Source organism: Euleptes europaea, chromosome 6 (genome assembly GCF_029931775.1).
Source record: "Euleptes europaea isolate rEulEur1 chromosome 6, rEulEur1.hap1, whole genome shotgun sequence".
NCBI classification, from domain to species: domain Eukaryota; kingdom Metazoa; phylum Chordata; class Lepidosauria; order Squamata; family Sphaerodactylidae; genus Euleptes; species Euleptes europaea.
The window spans coordinates 19,610,425-19,629,137 of record NC_079317.1 but is presented as its reverse complement, the minus strand read 5'-3'; the positions used below and the strand labels follow the sequence as shown (position 1 = coordinate 19,629,137).

The window sequence follows — 18,713 nt, the reverse complement described above, 5'->3', positions numbered from 1 at the left end:
AAAGACAAAACAAATGAGATCTGAAAAGCAAACACTGGAATGAAAAGAGAGTCTCTAATGACATTGTTAACAGGGAGGGAATAAGTAATGGCAATTTCAGACTAAGAAGAAGAGTTGGTTTTTATATGCCGACTTTTCTCTACCACTTAAAGAAGAATGAAACCGGCTTACAATCACCTCCCTTCCCCTCCCCACAACAGACACCCTGTGAGGTAGGTGGGGCTGAGAGAGCTCCAAGAGAGCTGTGACTAGCCCAAGGTCACCCAGCTGGCTTCATGTGTAGGAGTGGGGAAACGAACCCAGTTCACCAGATTAGCCTCTGCTACTCATGTGGAGGAGTGGGGAATCAAACCCCACTGCTCCAAACCACCACTCTTAACCCCTACACCAAGCTGGCTCTAAATAGCTAGTGTGGAAAGAAATCCAGCTTATCAGACTCTGGGCTGAACAAGGAAGCAAACACTGATGAACGTCACACTCTTGTATCAACTATTTGGTTGGGATAAAAGCAGATTAGCAGGAGCTCGGTGAATGACTGAAAAACTGTTTCAGCTTGATTGGACCAGGAGTATGGAGAGTGGTTAGGCTGGATGTGGAGCAAATGGGACTCACTAGAGACTCTTTCCTCTTTATACTTGCAGATCTCTTCTGAAGTTCTAGTCACAGTAGGATACGGAGCCTGCCAGTGTGTGGATGCTAGAAAAAGGCATATAATTAGCAGTGCAATCCGAAGCGGAGTTACACCCTTCCAAGTCCATTGACTTCAGTGGACTTAGAAAGGTGAAAACACTACTTAGGCCCCCATTGAAAATCGAGAAGCTGGTTATTCACATGCAGGACATCAAGTGCAGGATGAGCCCATGTACCAGTAATTAAGAAAAAAAATCAAATCTTCTAATAAAACCTTCTAATGATCATAAACATGTGTTTTTTTCTTGGTGAGTAAAGTTACTGAATAAATTTAAAACTTACAGACCAAAATTTGTTCCCAAAACACCTGAAGTTATTCTTGGTGCCCCTTTTAAGTTGTACATTAGCATTTTCTCATGTTGTTACCAAAATCCTGACCTAATTTTTATCATCTTCCAGTGCTCTAACGAAGCAGTGTTTGCCGCTGATTTTCACCCTACGGACACGAATATAATTGTTACTTGTGGAAAATCGCATCTTCATTTTTGGACACTGGAAGGGAACTGCCTTATTAAAAAGCAAGGATTATTTGAGGTAAAAATGCTATGTTCTCAGTGGCCTTTTCTAGGAATGGTATGGAAGTGCTACTAGCCTGCAGCCAAATAACTGGCTGATCAGTTTAAATCAATTTGTGAAATTCAGTCCCCTCCCCCTGCTTTTTGGGCTCCCTAAGGATTGCCAAGTCACACATCTCCAATGAAGCCATAGTTGATAGAATTCATCTGCTAGCGTCTAGACTATAGATGCCAGCTACCTCTTTCATGAAGTACCCTGTCTCCCTCATAGCATGCAGTCCCTCCTGAATTTGAAGATCTGTCACATTTCTTCAGAGTCCTTACTGCTGTTAGTCCCTTCTCTACTTTTTCCACATCTCCTGTGCTACTTTTCTCAAACCTTCTCTCCCTTGAGGTTTCTTTTTCTCTGTCCATTCCCTTACATTGGCACTGTATGTCAGCACCCTTGTCTCTGGGCTCTTAGCTCCAAGTCCTCAGCCAAGCAAATAGTTTTCCCTCACAGAAGCTGACAAAGTTGTCCATTTAGTTGCCTTAGCATCTGAACATTCCCTGCAGAATGACTGGTTGGCCACTTTGTAAGACAGGATGGTGGACTAGATGGACCACTACTCTGATCCAGCAGGGCTCTTTATATGTTCTTGTGTTCTCATGCTAAGCGTGTGGAATTTGGCCATTTTCACTACATGATTTAAAAGCCTCCCCCCAGTTGAGGTTTCTGAGCATCACTCCATGTTAGTGTGATATTGCACAATGGGGACATTGTTTGGGGCATGGATCAATGATACAGTGCATGCTTTGCATCCAGCAGCTCCGAGGTCCCAAGCCTGGCAAAAGATAGTAGATATTGAGAAAGACGTTTTTTCTCAATGAGATCTTGAAAGGCTGCTTCTAGTCTGAGTAGACAAACCTGAGCAGGGTAGACGAACGGGCCCATATTTTCATATGTAATTCATTTGTACAATGCATTTCATTTCACATAGTTTTCTTGAGATGTTTCTTACTCTTTTGCTAACGTTAAAACTTTCGTGCCACTTTCCTCATTTAAAAATTCTTGAACTGTGCTTGCAAGATCTGTACTCTCTTGAACAATACTTATTTTTCCTGATTTTAACCTGTGGGTGGTGTTGGGGGGAGAAAATGTGCAAACTTAGTATTGTTAACAACACTACTAAATTCTAAAACGTAAATAAAATTGTGTGTGTGTGTGTGTGTGTGTGTAAAGGGGCCGTCAAGTTGCACCCGGCTTATGGCGGCCCTATAGGGTTTTCAAGGCAAGAGACTTACAGAGGTGGTTTGCCATTGCCTTCCTCTGCATAGTAACTCCAAAATTCCTTGTTGGTCTCCATTCAAATACTTACCAGGGCCAACTCTGCTTAGCCTCTGAGATCTGATGAGATCGGGCTAGCCTGAGCCAAAAATATGGGAGAAAGACACATTTACTATATGGTTTGATAAGTGTGCTAAATCTCCTTTCTTGCAGAAACAAGAGAAGCCAAAGTTTGTCCTTTGTGTAACCTTCTCTGAAAGTGGTGATACAATCACAGGAGACTCAAGTGGAAACATCTTAGTTTGGGGAAAAGGTAAGAAGACTATGCGCTTCCAACTGTATGCTATACTTTGTTGCAATGTGAAAACACTTTTCTCTATGGCTACAATTTTCGTATTTTCTGCAACAGTAATTACAATACATCTGTTGTCTCTCCTTGAAATAACTGAGAACAAAAGTTCTTAATCCCAGACTTAAGCAAGTGCTTATATAGTTTTCCTGAGAAAGTGGCAGCAAGAGAGCGGAACTAAAACAGGAGAGTGGGAAAAGCGCTTTCCATGAACACTTTCATCCCTTGCCGAAAGGTGGTGATTGTGAACAGGGAGGCAAACAAAGGGTGAAAGTGTTTGCCCGTTCTGAGCGATTGCAGGAAATAATGTTCTTTCTTGGAAGTGGTTTTGTGATGCCATCATAATTGCTAAATTGGATTGTCTATCTAAAGCCCTGGTGGTGTCATCCTGGGTATGCGATTCCTGATTAGCTGGAATAAATTAATGTTTAGGGGAAAGAACAGTGCCAGTGTTTCTGAAGCTGCTACTGCAATGGGAAACAGTCATGTGCAAAACAGAGCAAGGAAGGCAAGTCCTGAGGAAGAAAGGAAGCAGAATATTCCCAGGTTTCCAGGGTCCTTTCACTTTTGCACCAATGCTGTTCACTTGCCAACACTCAGTGAAGCCTAAACTGAAATAGCGGTATGTTCTGGTGTTAAATTGCCGTGTACAGGTATGAACAATTAAGCTTCTAGGTATGGGGCTTTGAATGTACCTGATGATTGGGAGAGAGACCCCCATGCAAAAAGACACTAACTGTACAGAATGCAGTACCTATGACTAGTTTAATTACGGTAATATAGCTCAAGATCAGTTATTTTGTTTCTGTGAACCAAGGATGTCAGGCATATTGAAGCACAGAAAGAACTGCAGTAGATAAACCACAAATACGATAGAAGAAGAATTGGTTTTTATACCCCGCTTTTTCTCTACCTTTAAGGAGTTTCAATGTGGTTTACAAACACCTTCCCTCCCCTTCCCCACAACAGACACCTTGTGAAGTAGGTGGGGCTGAGAGAGTTCTGATAGAACCCAAGGTCCCCCAGCAGGCTTCAAGTGTAAGAATGGGGAAACCTACCCGGTTCACCAGATTAGGGTCTGCCGCTCATGTGGAGGAGTGGGGAATCAAACCTTCTTCTCCAGATTAGAGTCCACCGCTCTTAACCACTACACCATGCTAGCAATAGTGCTGCTTTATTATTAACTTTTTTTCTCCCCATGTCTAGGAACCAACAGAATAAGCTCTGCAGTTCAAGGGGCCCATGAAGGTGGCATTTTTGCACTTTGTATGCTGCGGGATGGTACACTTGTGTCTGGAGGCGGAAAAGACAGAAAGCTCATATCCTGGAATGGGAATTACCAAAAACTTCACAAAACTGAGGTACCGCTCATGTCTTTTGAAAACAGATCTCTTAGTGTCTGCTATTAGAGCAATATTTTTGCAGCTTGAGTTCCAGAGTTTCTTCCCATCTTAAAAAGCACAATAATAAGGGGAAGGGCCGTAGCTCAGTGGTAGAGCATCTGCTTGGCATGCAGAAGGCCCAGGTTCAATCCCCGGTGTCTCCAGTTAAAGGGACTAGGCAAGTAGGTGTTGTGAAAAACCTTTGCCTAAGACTCTGTGGAGCCGCTGCCAGTCTGAGTAGACAATACTGAATTGGATGGACCAAGGATCTCATTCAGTATAAGGCAGTTTCATGTGGTGTAGTGGTTAAGAGCAGTAGTTTGGAGCGGTGGACTCAGATCTGGAGAACCGGATTTGATTCCCAGCTCCTCCACATGAGCGGTGGAGGCAAATCTGGTGAACTGCATTTGTTTCCCCACTCCTACACACGAAGCCAGCTGGGTGACCTTGGGCAAGTTTCAGCTCTGTTAGAGCTCTCTCAGCCCCACCTACCTCACAGGGTGTCTGTTGTCTACATTTTACCCCCAGCAAGCTGGGTACTCATTAGAATACCGGTTACTCATTTTAGAGTACTGGGTACTCATTAGCCCTTTTCACACATCTGGTTTTGACACGGCAGCTGTGCGTAACAGGAGGAGATCCTGCTGATGTGCACCATAGCCATTTTATGTAAATGGGGTGTGCACGTACAGCTTCCCTCAAAGGTTTGGAGTCCTGTTCATTCTTACCGAAGCTCTGTGCACGTGGAAAATACATGCATTGTCCTATTTGCATAAAATGTTGATCACACATATAGGTAACATATGCTTCTTTTATGCATGTTTGGAGTACCAAAATCAAGTGTCTGAAAAGGGCTAAGATTTTGGGAGCATCCTGAGAGTTACCCCAATTTGAAAAGCTTTAGCTTTTGGCTGCTTTTCAGAATTCTGTCTGGCCTTAGTGCCGCATAGTTTGTTGTCTCGTGGTACTGTTACAAACACTTCAGCAGCCTCAGTTGCTTCATCCAGAAATGGCCATTTGATATGAACTTAAAGCTTATCTATGGGAAATGCATACCTCCAGACCAGCGCTGCAGAAAATGTACACTTGAGAAGTAATCTTGTGCCAATTTGTTATTTCTGAAAATAGATTCCAGAACAGTTTGGACCCATAAGAACAATAGCCGAGGGGAAAGGTGAGGTCGTGTTGATAGGCACTACTCGAAATTTCGTTCTACAAGGCTCTCTATCAGGAGATTTTTCTCCAATTACACAGGTAAAATATTTTGTGGGGTGCACCCCCCTCTTTAAGACCTGAAGTTATTTTTTTGTAATCTATAGGACTGGATCCAAACATCTGCAATTGGAAGGAGTTTGTAGGAGCAGATTTCCCTTCCTTGAGCAGCCCCCATTCCCCCTTAAAAGCCAAAGTTAATGGTTAGGGGGACCCTCCTGAACCAAATTCCAATCCAACATGGAACGCTTTAAGAATCTGGTGAAATAACCCCCCTGCTTCTCAGATGGAGGGGGGCTCAGTGCTGAGTTTGTCCTCTTACACAATCATGAGCAGAGTTCTGTTTGTGGAATGTGGCTTTAGTCTCTTTATTGCGCTCCCCCCCACCCCCCAGGCAGGTCACAGGACTGTTGGAACACCACAGAATATAACTTGGAGGGATGCAGAGGGAACTGGAAAAAATCACACTGCTTTGTGGATCATTCCACTCGCAGAAGTGATCCAAAAGAATCTGCATCAAAGGCACTATTGATAATCTACTGAAAAAAACCCATCTTTGCTGTGTTTATTCAGGGACATACTGATGAGCTCTGGGGACTAGCCGCACATCCTTCCAAATCTCAGTTCTTCACGTGTGGGCAAGACAAACACATCACGCTCTGGGACGCTATCAGTCACAGCCCAATCTGGACCAAAATTATAGAGGTATGATCATTGTTATTTTTTTCATGAACTTTTAAAACCATTTTGCCTGAAAAAAATACACATCTTCTCCAGCCATGAACTGGTATTGACTGACAAAAATAAATAAGATCTTGATCTACATTTTTAGAAATGTTAAAGAGGTTCCAATATTAGCATTAAGGTGTTTGGGAGGGGAAAACATGACAAACTGAAAATGAGTACGGCAGTAGGCTAGCAGGCCTGTGTTTTCTTGGGCTTGTTTGATCTAGGAGCCAATTCCAGTTTCAGTGTTTTGTATCTACAGAGGCTGACTTGTGGAGCGAATCCCATGGAATGTGAGGAATGTTTCCTTGTCATGGGTCATGACAGAAAAACTGTCCAAATCTGAACAGCTGGGGGTGGGGGATGCGTATTTTATGAGAATGCCTTTGGGCAATACCAGGGAAGAGCCATTTGGGTAAAAGTACAGTCCCTGCACTGAAGTCACTCTGGAAGCTAATTTCTGAAAGTTAAATGGCTTTTTCCTCCCACGGGTCTCTGTCGTTGCTTCCTTCTACGTCAGTTCACCAGTATCAGAGCCATATTGTTAAACTCTTGGGGGTTGGATCCAAAGTCCTGGGAGCAGAGCAAACCTTTGTCAGAATGGGACTCCCTTGCCTCCCCCATCCTGCTGCAGACCACTGCCCCCTCCCCAGCATTCTGCTTCTGGGCATCTCATGACCCACATAAGAAGGGGATAAAAAGTGGAAGTTTGCAGTGGGAGAGGGGAAATTGGCAAAAATCGACTCCCCTTCCTCTACTAGCCAAAGTGCCGTTGTGCTGGCACTTTTTCAACTTTCCCCACAGTGGGGACTCAGAGCATCTTACCTCAATGTTACCTGAAACCGACTTCCATTGCTTCTATTACCCCCCCCCCACATTTTTAATTTCAGATTTTCTACAATCCTGTGGCTTTTCTCAGTTTTGTAGAAAGATCTGTCTTGAACACATGAAGCTGCCCTATACTGAGTCAGACCCTCAGTCCATCAAAGTCAGTATTGTCTACTCAGACCGGCAGCGGCTCTCCGGGATCTCAAGCTGAGGTCTTTCACATCACCTCCTTGCCTAGACCCTTTAACTGGAGATGCCGGGGATTGAACCTGGGACCTTCTGCACGCCAAGCAGAGGCTCTACCACTGAGCTACAGCCCCTCTCCAGTCTTGTCTGTTCATGGCTTCAGTCTCCGGATTTAATTATCCACAGATGGGGCCATATTGAGAATTAGATATACTGATGAACATGTGTAAATACACAGTGGCTTACTTCCATTTGACAGTGAGAATTCTAAATTATTCCAGTTCTGCACTTCAGATGCCTGTGTTATGCTCCTGCCATCTAGACACATACATCATTTATGTAATATCTTTTTTTTAAAAAAAAACCCTAATAGGAACCATCTGTGGGTACTTTGAAAGCTATTTTTACCGCTTGCTTTTCTGGGACATATCTACAAACTTTTATACCAGTTTCATTGACATGGCTTTACTCAAAGCATCCTTGGAAATGTGGTTTGGTGAGTGAGCTAAATAATTGTGGGGGGGGGGGAGATTCCTAAGCAATAGTACAGTATTTCAACTTGTCAGGGTTTCTCTAGGAGAAGGGAATGACTTTGAAAGTCCACAGCACAGATGGCTATTCAGAGAGGTTGCTTGGAGGTATAGATCAAGACAAGATTCATTCAGCAACGAGCAATTCCAGCAATAATGGCTTTCAAGTCAGCCTTAACTCGTGTTGTCTACTTGACCCTCGTTGTAGCGCATAAGCAGATATCTTCTTACACGAAGTGATTCTGATGACGCGTCGACTATTTATTTCAAGAGTGGCATGCTTCAACTTGAGAGACTCTTAACATTTGAAATCCCATCCAGAGCTACACCGCATTGGCGTACGTCCAAACTGTATATACCTTGGACAGTTCTTGGAGTTACCTTTCAGTTTGAACGATTGTGAAATTTCAGTTCAGCGAATTTCGGTGTATGCTGATAAAGAGTGATCTTCTGGATTCTATGGAAGGGACCATTACCACGAATGTTCCTGCAGCTGGGGGAAAAAAACCTGCAGAACATTTACAGTTCAGTGCCTGAGTAATGATGACAAATTGGTCTGTAGCGCATCAAGAGGAAGATAGCAAATTATGGTTTCTGTTGTAAAACAACTGTGTGCATAACTAGGAGAGTTTTCCAGACAATGTTTTAGGTGGCTGAGGCTGCAGTTCTAAAAACTGTTTCCTGGGAGTAAGCCACAGTGAATAAAATGGGACTTACTTCTGAGTAGACCTGCTTGGTAGACCCCCGCTTGGTATGACTTCATCCACACCGCAATGATTCTCCATCTTGAATTTATCGCTTCTTTGATTCAGAAGCATTCGCAGTGGAAACCGAGCATCTACATGCGGGTTTTCTACACACTTTCCTTGGTTATCCCCTTGCAGCTGCTGTTCCTAAGGGCTTCTTTTTAAAGGTAGTTGGTATATCCTAATAGAGGCATTTCACACATCCCCCCCCCCGTCAAATCACAGCCCACTTATGGTAACCCCTGTTGGGGTTTTCAAGGCAAGAAACTAACAGGTGGTTTGCCATTGCCTGCCTCCGCGTCATGCCCTTGGTATTCCTTGGAGGTCTCCTATCCAAGTACTAGCCAAGGTCAAGGCTGAGAGTGTGTGATCAGCCCAAGGTCACCCAGCATGTTTCCATGGCAGAGTGGAGATTCGAACCTGGGTTTCCCCGAACCTAGACTGAGACCTTAACCACTACACCATTCTGGCTCTGTGATAGAGCACTTACTGTTTTACAAAACAAAACCTGGGGACACAGTAAGAAAAAATGTCTGGCAAGAAAAGATGACTATAAAATGATGTCAATGTAAGACAACAGGTTAAAAAATATGAACTTGCAGGTGGCGTGTGAATGTGTTTAGGCTGCCTTCTTTCCAGGCAGATCAGTTCAGTCCTAAGCAGAGTTGCATCCTTCTAAGCCCAATGACTTCAGGATATACCTTTGCTTAGGGTTGCACTGAACGTACCAGTTACCATGTTAGTGTAAGACAAAACTTTTATTTCTCAAAGGCTGGACTGCATCAAGCCATCGAAGAAAAAAATTAGTTATGCACCTGGAGCGTTTATACCCAGCCTGCCTCCCTGCCTCCATTGGCATGCCAACCAGCTTCCGATGCTATACTAATTTTAAAAAGATGAGGATTACAGTTTTAGAAATGAGCCCAAGACTGCAGGAGGACTTTGGGGGACAAAGCTGCCAGAAGCCCTTTCCTGAGCCCCCCAATGGTCCCGCCGCTACAGGTATAGGCTGTGCTGTACCTGGTGGCTGTAATCCCTCCCTCAGATGTAGTTGCTGAACAACCTTATGGGCTTGAGCCTTCTGGGAAAGTGCTATGTGTTATGTGTTTCGTGCTAAAACTCGCTGGGTGACCTTGGGCTGGTCACACACAGCCTGTTGGCGAATTCCAAAGACAAATCAGTTCACCGTAGACCTCTGTTTCTTCAACCTGCTAATAATACCTCAGGCTAGATTACTGTAATGTACTCTACATGGGTTGCCCTCGAAGTCAGGTCAGAAACTCCTATTGATACAGAATGCTGCAGCCAGGTTACTGTCGGGTGCCAGGCAGAACATGCATACAACACCCATACCGCAGTCATTGCAGTGGTTACTGATCAATTACCCGGCTCAAACCAAAGTACTGTTTGTACCTACGAAGGCCTTAAGTCCCTGGGACCCACGTATATGCAGAGCTGGCTCCCCTGCTATGCTCTACCGCAGTAGTTTCGCTCGTTTGAACAAAGCCTGCTGAAGGTACCACCCTGCAAACAGGTCAGGTCCGCAGTTGCCTGTTTACGCGTGTTCTATATGGTGGCTTCCACACTTCTGTCATTCTGCAGAATGTGTAAAGCAGAAATGTTAAGGAGGATGTTTTAATAAAGGGATTAGAATGGAACAGTCCAGGAGGGTTCCATCATAGTCAAACAGGGTCCACTGCAAAGAAACCCCTGCAATTATTATTCTAGGTATCACCGTGCTTTTACTGCATCATAACTCCACTATCCACTCTTCTGCCTGTGCAACTCCACTATCCTTTGCCTAGGCTATTGTAGTTGATGTTATCTACTAATTCAGTAATCCTAGTCCAATTGTATTGTTCACTGGATGTCTTGGGCTGTACAACCGCATTGTTTTTTTCTTAATTCTATCATCCTCCTTGAGTCTCAGTGAGAAAGGTGGGCTATAAATGAAGTAAATAAATATCTTTTCAGGGAATAAGAATCCTCCCATTAAAAAAAAAGACTTTTATCTTTCCCACTTTCTCTCCAGATGAGTTCACATGTTATTCATACAGTAAGGGGATTGGACAGTGTTCCCACCCCCGAATGCCATCTCTAGCTAGGGTTGCCAACTCCAGGTTGGGAAATTCCTGGAGATTTTTGGGGATGGGGTGGGGCCAGGGGAGAGAGATTAGTGGGGTATAGGGAGTCCACCCTCCAAAGCAACCATTTCCTCCAAGGGGACTGATCTCTTCTGCCTGGAGATCAGTTGTCATTCCTGGAGATTTCCAGGCCATGCCTGGAGGTTGGAAGCCCTGACTCTGGTGGTTCTCTTAACTGTGAGCACCAAACTGGTGTGGTGACAGATAACACTGAGGAAGAGCTGCTGCTTATGTTCAGTGTTCAAACTGGCTCCCGCATGAGGCGGGCTCCCTTGGCCGCTTGGAAGAGCCACCAGGGGGCGCCCAGGGCTGTTGGGCTGGCTCTGGTGTTCAAAAGAGCTTTTTAAAATCCTTCCCGAGGGGCAGCTGGGTTAGCGTGTTGCACCCAAAATAAACAGAACTCTTGTGGCACCTGAAACCTTCAAAGCCACTATAGCTAACAAAACCTTAGGCTAGCATCAAAGTGAGCCCCACCTACCTCACAAGGTGTCTGCTATAGGGGAGAGGAAGGGGATTGTAAGCCGGCTTGATTCTCTTTAAAAGATAGAGAAAGTTGGCATGTAAAAAGCCAACTCTTCTTTTTCTTCTTAGTTTTGAAGGCGCTGCAAGATGCCCACTTGCATTTTCTTTATAAGCACTCGGAGGCCGGCTTTTGAACCACTAGCAGCCCTCCCCCCCTCATGCATTCTTGTACTCGCCTCCATCTTTAAAAGGAGAACATATTGCTCTTGCCGCACAATTTTCTGAAAAGCATCTTCATTTTGATCCCTCCCCCAGTGTGTCGAGGGTATTGGGAAATACCTGGAGGTCAGGGGGTGGAGCCTGGGGAGGGTTGGGTTGGGGGAGGGGAGGGACCTCAGTGGGGTATAAAGCCATAGAGTCTAATTGCAAAAGCAGCCATTTTCTCCAGGGGAACTGGTCTCGGTGGTCTGGAGATCAGCTGTAATTCTGGGAGATCTCCAGCCCCCACCTGGAGGTTGGCAACCTTATTACTGAAATTATTGTTTCCTTCACTGCCATATCAGCACTAGTATCAGCACTAATACTAGCACTAGTATCAGCACTAATACTAGTTCCCATGTGTGTTTGATCTTAATGTTTCTTATCCAAAAGGGAAAATGGTCTTTGGGGTGATTAGCAGGGTAGAAGAAGAATAACAGTTGGTTTTTATATGCCAACTTTCTCTATCACTTAAGGGAGACTCAAACCAGCTTACAATCACCTTCCCTTCCCCTCCCCACATCAGACACCCTGTGAGGTAGGTGGGGCTGAGAGAGCTCTAACAGAGCTGTAACTTGCCCAAGGTCACAAAGCTGGTTTCATGTGGAGGAGTGGAGAAACAAATCCAGTTCTCCAGATTAGCCTTCGCCACTCATGTGGAGGAGTGGGGAATCAAACCTGGTTCCCCAAATCAGAGCCCACTGCTCCAAACCACCGCTCTTAACCACTACACCACGCTGGCCACACATCAAGGAAAGTGATGCTGCTACTGGACATTGCCTGGGGTACAGTCCATCCCTACTCTTTTGCAGAGCAGGTTTACAGGCAAACTGCCTGATAGATTAATTCCTTGACAGTTTGTAGTAGCTCTTTCAAACTTAATACTCAGAGTGTAAATCAACATGTGCTACACCAAGCTATCTGTATACTGAGTACACTGTTATGGCTGATACTGTTGTTAATTCCAATTTTGTAGGATCCAGCACAATCTGCTGGTTTTCATCCTTCAGGGTCTGTCGTCGCAGTCGGGACACTAACTGGAAGGTAAGATGTTAAAAATGTTCTTTATCTATGTAAAGTGTTTACACTCCACACTCTTAGTGTTGTTCGGGGAGGCAGTTTAAAAAAAAACAAATGTAATGCAAACACTAAAAGTAAAATCAAATATAAAACCAGAGGCCAAAGTAAAGTTAAAAGCTCTTTAAGCAATTAAGACTAGACCCAGTGGCATCCTTTTTCTGGCCCAATGTAACCATCCTCAGAAGCAGAATCAAAAAGGCGTGGGGAAATAAAATTTAAAAAGTGTTTCCTTGGCAAGCTCAAGAAGTTTGGCATTGAGCAAGTTGCTGTAAGAAGCTCCATCTTGATTTCTCACAGATTCCCCCAAATTATTGCTGTATCAAATAGTAAACCGTGATGATTTGTGCCAGTCATAAAAAGAGTAAAATCCCCCACCAAAAATGTTGTGACGTATTTATTTATTACTTCATTAGGAAAACTTCTGTGCTGGCTCTCCTGGCAACCTGCCCAGGGGAACTTACAATATAAAACATGATAAAAACCTCACAATTCATAGAAGTTATTAAAACCCAGCGTTCAAAAACACAGCCAGAGAATAAACCAACATAACATTGAAAATGATGTGTTGTTGTTTTTAAGTACTTGGAGGACTTCAAAAATTAATGAGGAAGAAATTTAAAAAAACAAGAAGAGTTGGTTTTTGTTTGCCGACTTTCTCTACTTTTCCTCTACCTTTTAAGGAGAATCAGTATATCATTTTCAAAGGCTGGGTTCAGGAAGGATTATTAGGCACTGTACAGATGAGTAAAGCAAGAAGTGTAATCCCAATATTTAAGGTGCTTTATAATATTTCTTCTGCTTATTATTGGAGCACATGGAGTAGTCCGTATTTCTTTTCATTAGGTGTGTGAACAAAAGAAAAATGAGTGCTACGCGGTGATAATCTCTTTTGTTGCATCACGTTCGGTGCAGTCCTAAACAGAGTTACATTCTTGTAAGCCTGTTGAGTTCAGTGGACTTTGAAGGGTATAACTGTTTTGGACCACGTTCCTTCCTGCGCATTGTTTTTATGTTTTTGCATGTACTTTAGCTCTGGTTTTAATTGTTTTATTGATCTGTGTTTTATTTTTTGTTGGTTTTTAAGATGTGATTTTATTGTGTATGTTTTAATTTGTTAGCAACCTTACAGCCCATTCCTGAAGGGGGGGTAGTTAGGGCATGGCCGGGAATTGTGCAGCCTTCTGAGAGACTTTCTGGTCAGGAAAAAAAATAGATAAAACAGCATTAAAAAAAAAAAAAAAGTGAAACTCACCCGTTGAGTTTCACGGGGCTGCGCAGGCGTAACTGGATGTCTGCAAAATGGTGCCTTTCTGGGCCAAAAGGGAACGCCCTCCCCCCGGGACACTGACATAAGCTCACCCACCAGAAAAATGCTGCTGGGGAGGCAGTGACGGCACACAGCGCTCACACTGCTGTGCTGCTTCTTGACACCGGCGTAAGTCTCCCTGCACCAGAGAGGCATGGTGCAGAGAGGCATGGACGCTGGTGCTGGGGTCCTGCCAGCTCTTATACAACTCCTGGGGGCCCTTCAGGATTGCACGGTGAGTAGCCCTTATGAGGGCAGAAAACAAGGGTATACATTTTGTAAAATAAAGAAAATGAATATAGCGTTAATTAATTAAGACAGTGTATTGCCATGGGCTAAAAGGGGTTATTTATTTGTTAACTGGCTTTTCTGAAGCCTAACCTGTAAAAGGGAAAAATATCTCCAGGCGAAATGATATATTGTGTTGCATTTTCCCGCTTGTATGATTGGTGTGGAAAGCTCAACCATTCTGCACACATAGGGTATCTCTCAATTGCTTATCTTTGAAAAGAACACTAAATTTCAGCAGTCATAATATTTGACTACAGGCTTTGATATTAAAATGTTCTCAGCCCTTCTGGTAAATATTTGTTACAGCCAAGCCAATCTCATCTCCATTGTTCACTGCTTTATTGTCAACATACGTGGTTCCTGTTCTGACACTGGGAATGACCGGGGGGGGGAGCTGATTACCCCTGCCCCCCACTTCTGCCAAACAACTTGTTGACTTTTCCTCCCTTTGTTTTCGACAGGTGGTTTGTATTTGACACCGAAACAAAAGATTTGGTCACTGTGCACACAGATGGAAATGAACAGCTGTCCACAATGCGTTACTCACCAGGTTTGGCATAGTTTGCTCAGTTGTTTAAACAAAAAAGAAGGGTCTGAATGCTGTAGTGAGCATACTTGTTAATATCACGGTCTTAAATTTTATGCTTAAGTTGCTTGGTGTATCATTGGAGGGTTTTTTTTAAAGTTTGAATCTTGATATATTAAATATATTTTTATTTTGTTAATGGGAAACACTTAAAACTTAAAAAAGGGGGGCAGCTAATGTGAACAGTGGCTGTCTTAATTTTGTTTCGCCAACTGGCTGTCTCTCACAGCCAATTCACATTATTGAGGTTTTTTTTATGTTGTAAAGCCACAGTGAATTTGACCTTTTATGTTCAGTTGATTTGGTTTGGGCATGCTGTGTGTGTGTGTTAAGTGCCGTCAAGTCGCTTCCGACTCATGGCGACCCTATGAATGAAAGTCCTCCAAAATGTCCTATCTTTGCTCAGATCTTGCAAATTGAAGGCTGTGGCTTCCTTTATTGAGTCAATCCATCTCTTGTTGGGTCTTCCTCTTTTCCTCCTGCCCTCAACTTTTCCTATCATGACGGTCTTTTCCAGGGCATGCTAACAGGCCTTTTAAAAAGTTCCAAGTGCTGAACTCCTACCTGATTGACTGTGTTCAAGAGTGTCTTTCAAAAGCAGGCTAAATTACAGTGTCATCTGATACCTGATTGTTCGTAAGGCCAGCTGAAGCCCCCCTACCATAAATAAATAAACAAACTTGAAGTACCTTGGCCAAGTAAACACATCATGAAATAAGGATCAATGAAGTAGCTTTCAAAGTAAGGGGTGTTTTTTTTTTGCGGGAGGGGACCCATAAAATTAGGATGTGTAGCAACAATCACTCTTCTGCGTGTCCCTCCCTTCTTTGCCCTGTGCCAGCGCCAGGATGTGGAACTGTGTAAAGTCCAGCCATACTTGGGGTCTTGAAAGCAGCAAGGCTAAACTGCTGTGCAAGGAACAGAGTATTTACCATGTGTGTACAATCTCTGTATGCGTCAACGTGAACCCTGAAAAATCCAGTTGTCAGGTTGCATGCTCTGGAGCTGAAGCAGCATAATATTATCCCTGTTTGCACAGCATGGCGGCCACACCTGTCAGAAGGATCTGTGCATAGTTTTACATGCAATTGTACCCAGAGTATTAGAAGCAGCTTTCACGTTGGAAAGCAGGGGGTGGGAGCTGTGTTCCTCTGTCATCTTGCTGTGCTCTCACCCATCACAGTAGCATCACAGGTTGTCATGCAGCACTGACTCCTTACCTGCGATGAGGCTGAAGTTGACTGAGCAGACAGTCCTGCTTGCCACTGTGCAGGGAAGTGGATTTGGCTCATTTATTTTATTCAATTTTCCCCGCCCTCCCCCGGCACAAGCCGGGCTCAGGGCGACTTCCAGCAACAATCACACAATAATGTAATTTCAAAATCAGGCATCACACATTCATAATACAATTCCTTCTAAATAGATGAAACACTTCCCATTTAAAACGTAAGATTCTATTCCATTATCCCTTTGGTGGCCCCAATGATTTCAGTCAGATGTGGTTGGGAGGGGGGGCATAAAAGTGGGAGACCCAAGGGTAGGAGGAAGAAAGAAGGGAGGCCAGCTTAAGTGTGTAGACTGCTGAGCACATCTTCTCTGCAAGTTGTGTTGGCAAGATCTTGTCGTTCTTATGCACATGTGGAAAGTGTTTCCACTTGACCAAGGGAGACTTCTGCTGACATTGGTTTCCACCGGCCAGTTCTTGTGTCTCATAGGGTGCTGCTCGGAAAAGGTCGAGGGCCTTTCAGGGAGCGGGGGGGGGGGGCTGCCCCTTGAAGAGGGAGTTCCAGGGCTGCCTGTGTCCAAGCAGAGCACACACCTCCAACTGTAGATGCCAACCACTGTAGATATGAACACAGCATGTGCAGAGGCCACGTATTTGCCCTCTTGAGTATCCTAGCGATTAGAGAGTTGGAGTGGTAATGGAGATGTCAATATATGCTTGCACTGAACAGTGTTATCAAAAAGCGATTGCCCATAACGCGTCATGATTTCATGAATTAATGTCATTGCAGCATTGAACCACATTGTTGTTTTATTTTTTCTTGTGTGCATACAGATGGCAACTTCTTGGCAATAGGCTCTCACGATAATTGTATTTACATATACAGTGTTAACGACAATGGGAGAAAATACAGTAGAACAGGCAAATGCTCAGTAAGTCATCACTGTATTACTTGTTTCTTAAAATACTCAGAAGGTTCGAACAGTGTTTTAAAAAACTGGGCACAAATTAGAGCTTAAAAGCGATTTTATCTCATTTCCCAACCACTCACAGTTTTGCAAACAAACAAAAAGTATTAAATTACTTCCAGACATTCCTCAGAATCTTGTTTCAACAATATTCTCAAGAAAATATGTACTTTTCCTCCAGTCACTCACAGTCAAAACATTTTTACCACCTCAGATCAGTTTTGTTTCCATGAGAAACAAATATTTCCAGGATCTGTTAGAAGCGCCATCTCCATAATTAACTAGCGTGTGTGGCTTAAACAACAAAGGTGGTTAGAGGAAGGAGCATGCTTTTAGAAATCTTCCTTTAATGTAATCAGAGTCACCATGTGATGGGCAAAAAAAGGCACACCTTGGAATTCAAAAGTAAGGTAACAGGTGAGATAATTTCAGTCGGTACACATGAACACATGAAGCTGCCTCATACTGAATCAGACCCTTGGTCCATCAAAGTCAGTATTGTCTGTTCTGACCAGCAGCAGCTCTCCAGGGTCTCAGGCAGAGGTCTTTCACAACACCTACTTGCCTAGTCCCTTTAACTGGAGATGCCGGGGGATTGAACCTGGGACCTTCTGCATGCCAAGCAGATGCTCTACCACTGAGCCACAGCCCTTCCCCAAGGGTAGCCTTGTTGGTCTGCAGTAGAACAGCTAGATTTGAGTCCAGTACGACCTTAGAGACCAACCAGATTTGGGGGGGGGGGGTAATGAGCTTTCGAGAGTCAAAGCTCCCTTTGTCAGATACGGTGAGAATTATTATTTTTTATTGCACTTTATACTCCACCTTTCTCCCCAAACGGGGACCCCAAGCGACTTACGTCATTCTCTTCTGCTATCCTCACAATGATGCTGCGAGGTAGGACTTGAGAGTGTGCGACTGGCCCAAGGTCCTCCAGTAAGCTTCCATGGCAGAGCTGGGTCTCCCAGATCCTAGTCTGACACTCCAACCGCATCCCCTGATTAAAGAATATTGGGCGGGCGGGGGGGCGGCAGCATGAAGCTTTCACCCCAGGCAGGCTTCTCATCAAAGATAGCTGTTTTTAAAGTCAAGATGGTTATGAAATGTGCAGTGCATGCAAATAACACTTTTCTTTGCATGAAAAGATGGAGCCCAGAAAAAAAGCAGAGCTCCCAGTCCTTGCAGTAGTTCAAGGACACCCTGGTAGGGATGCAGAGCCGTCTTGAATACTGGTATTACTTGCGAAGACGTGATGGTGTTAGACAAGAACCTGCCCATCTGGTGGTGCACGCATTCAGTGGCTCACAGAAACTGCTCCCTCATCTACTACATGTGCCGTGTTAACACGCCAGAGGTCCACAGCCCAGCTGAACACTGCTCTGGTGCGTGAATGTTGCACATGTAGCATGATTAGTCTCTGGGATAAAGGGCAGACATACAAAGGTTTTGAATCAATAGATCAGTAGACCTTTATTTTATTTTATTTATTTATTTTGTGATTTCTAGCTCACCTTCCCTGGCCATTTAAAATATACATCACTAATGCTAAAAACAATAATAATTATCCATAAATCCTATATCTAAAACAGCAGAACCTCATTAAAATCAAATAAAATCCCAAGATGATGCTCAGATTCTAATATTAACCGCGACAAAACAGGCAGGTTACCCCCTTCAGATTGATACCATATATGCTATAGGCAAGGAAGAAGAACAGTTGGTTTTTATATGCAGACTTTCTCTACCACTTAAGGAAGAATCAAACTGGCTTGCAATCACCTTCCCTTCCCCTCCCCACAACAGACACCTTGTGACGTAAGTGAGGCTGAGAGAGTGTGACTAGCCCAAGGTCACCCAGCTGGCTTCGTGTGTAGGAGTGGGGAAACAAATCCAGTTCACCAGATTAGCGTCCGCTGCGCCTGTGGAGGAGTGGGGAATCAAACCTGGTTCTCCAGATCAGAGTCC

The 18,713-nt window shown here is 44.0% G+C and overlaps 1 protein-coding gene across 8 annotated transcripts in view; it reads left to right on the top strand.

Annotated features, from left to right (window-relative positions):
* EML1 (EMAP like 1) overlaps positions 1-18,713 on the top strand; it is a 148,582-nt gene that overhangs the window by 124,495 nt on the left and 5,374 nt on the right. For all 8 annotated transcript variants that reach the window (XM_056850902.1, XM_056850905.1, XM_056850907.1 and 5 more), the window contains 8 exons: positions 1,090-1,224; positions 2,686-2,785; positions 4,028-4,182; positions 5,332-5,457; positions 5,989-6,120; positions 12,272-12,339; positions 14,434-14,522; positions 16,618-16,715. In XM_056850902.1, the coding sequence (XP_056706880.1) occupies positions 1,090-1,224; positions 2,686-2,785; positions 4,028-4,182; positions 5,332-5,457; positions 5,989-6,120; positions 12,272-12,339; positions 14,434-14,522; positions 16,618-16,715 (903 nt within the window). The remainder of the gene's footprint in view (positions 1-1,089; positions 1,225-2,685; positions 2,786-4,027; positions 4,183-5,331; positions 5,458-5,988; positions 6,121-12,271; positions 12,340-14,433; positions 14,523-16,617; positions 16,716-18,713) is intronic.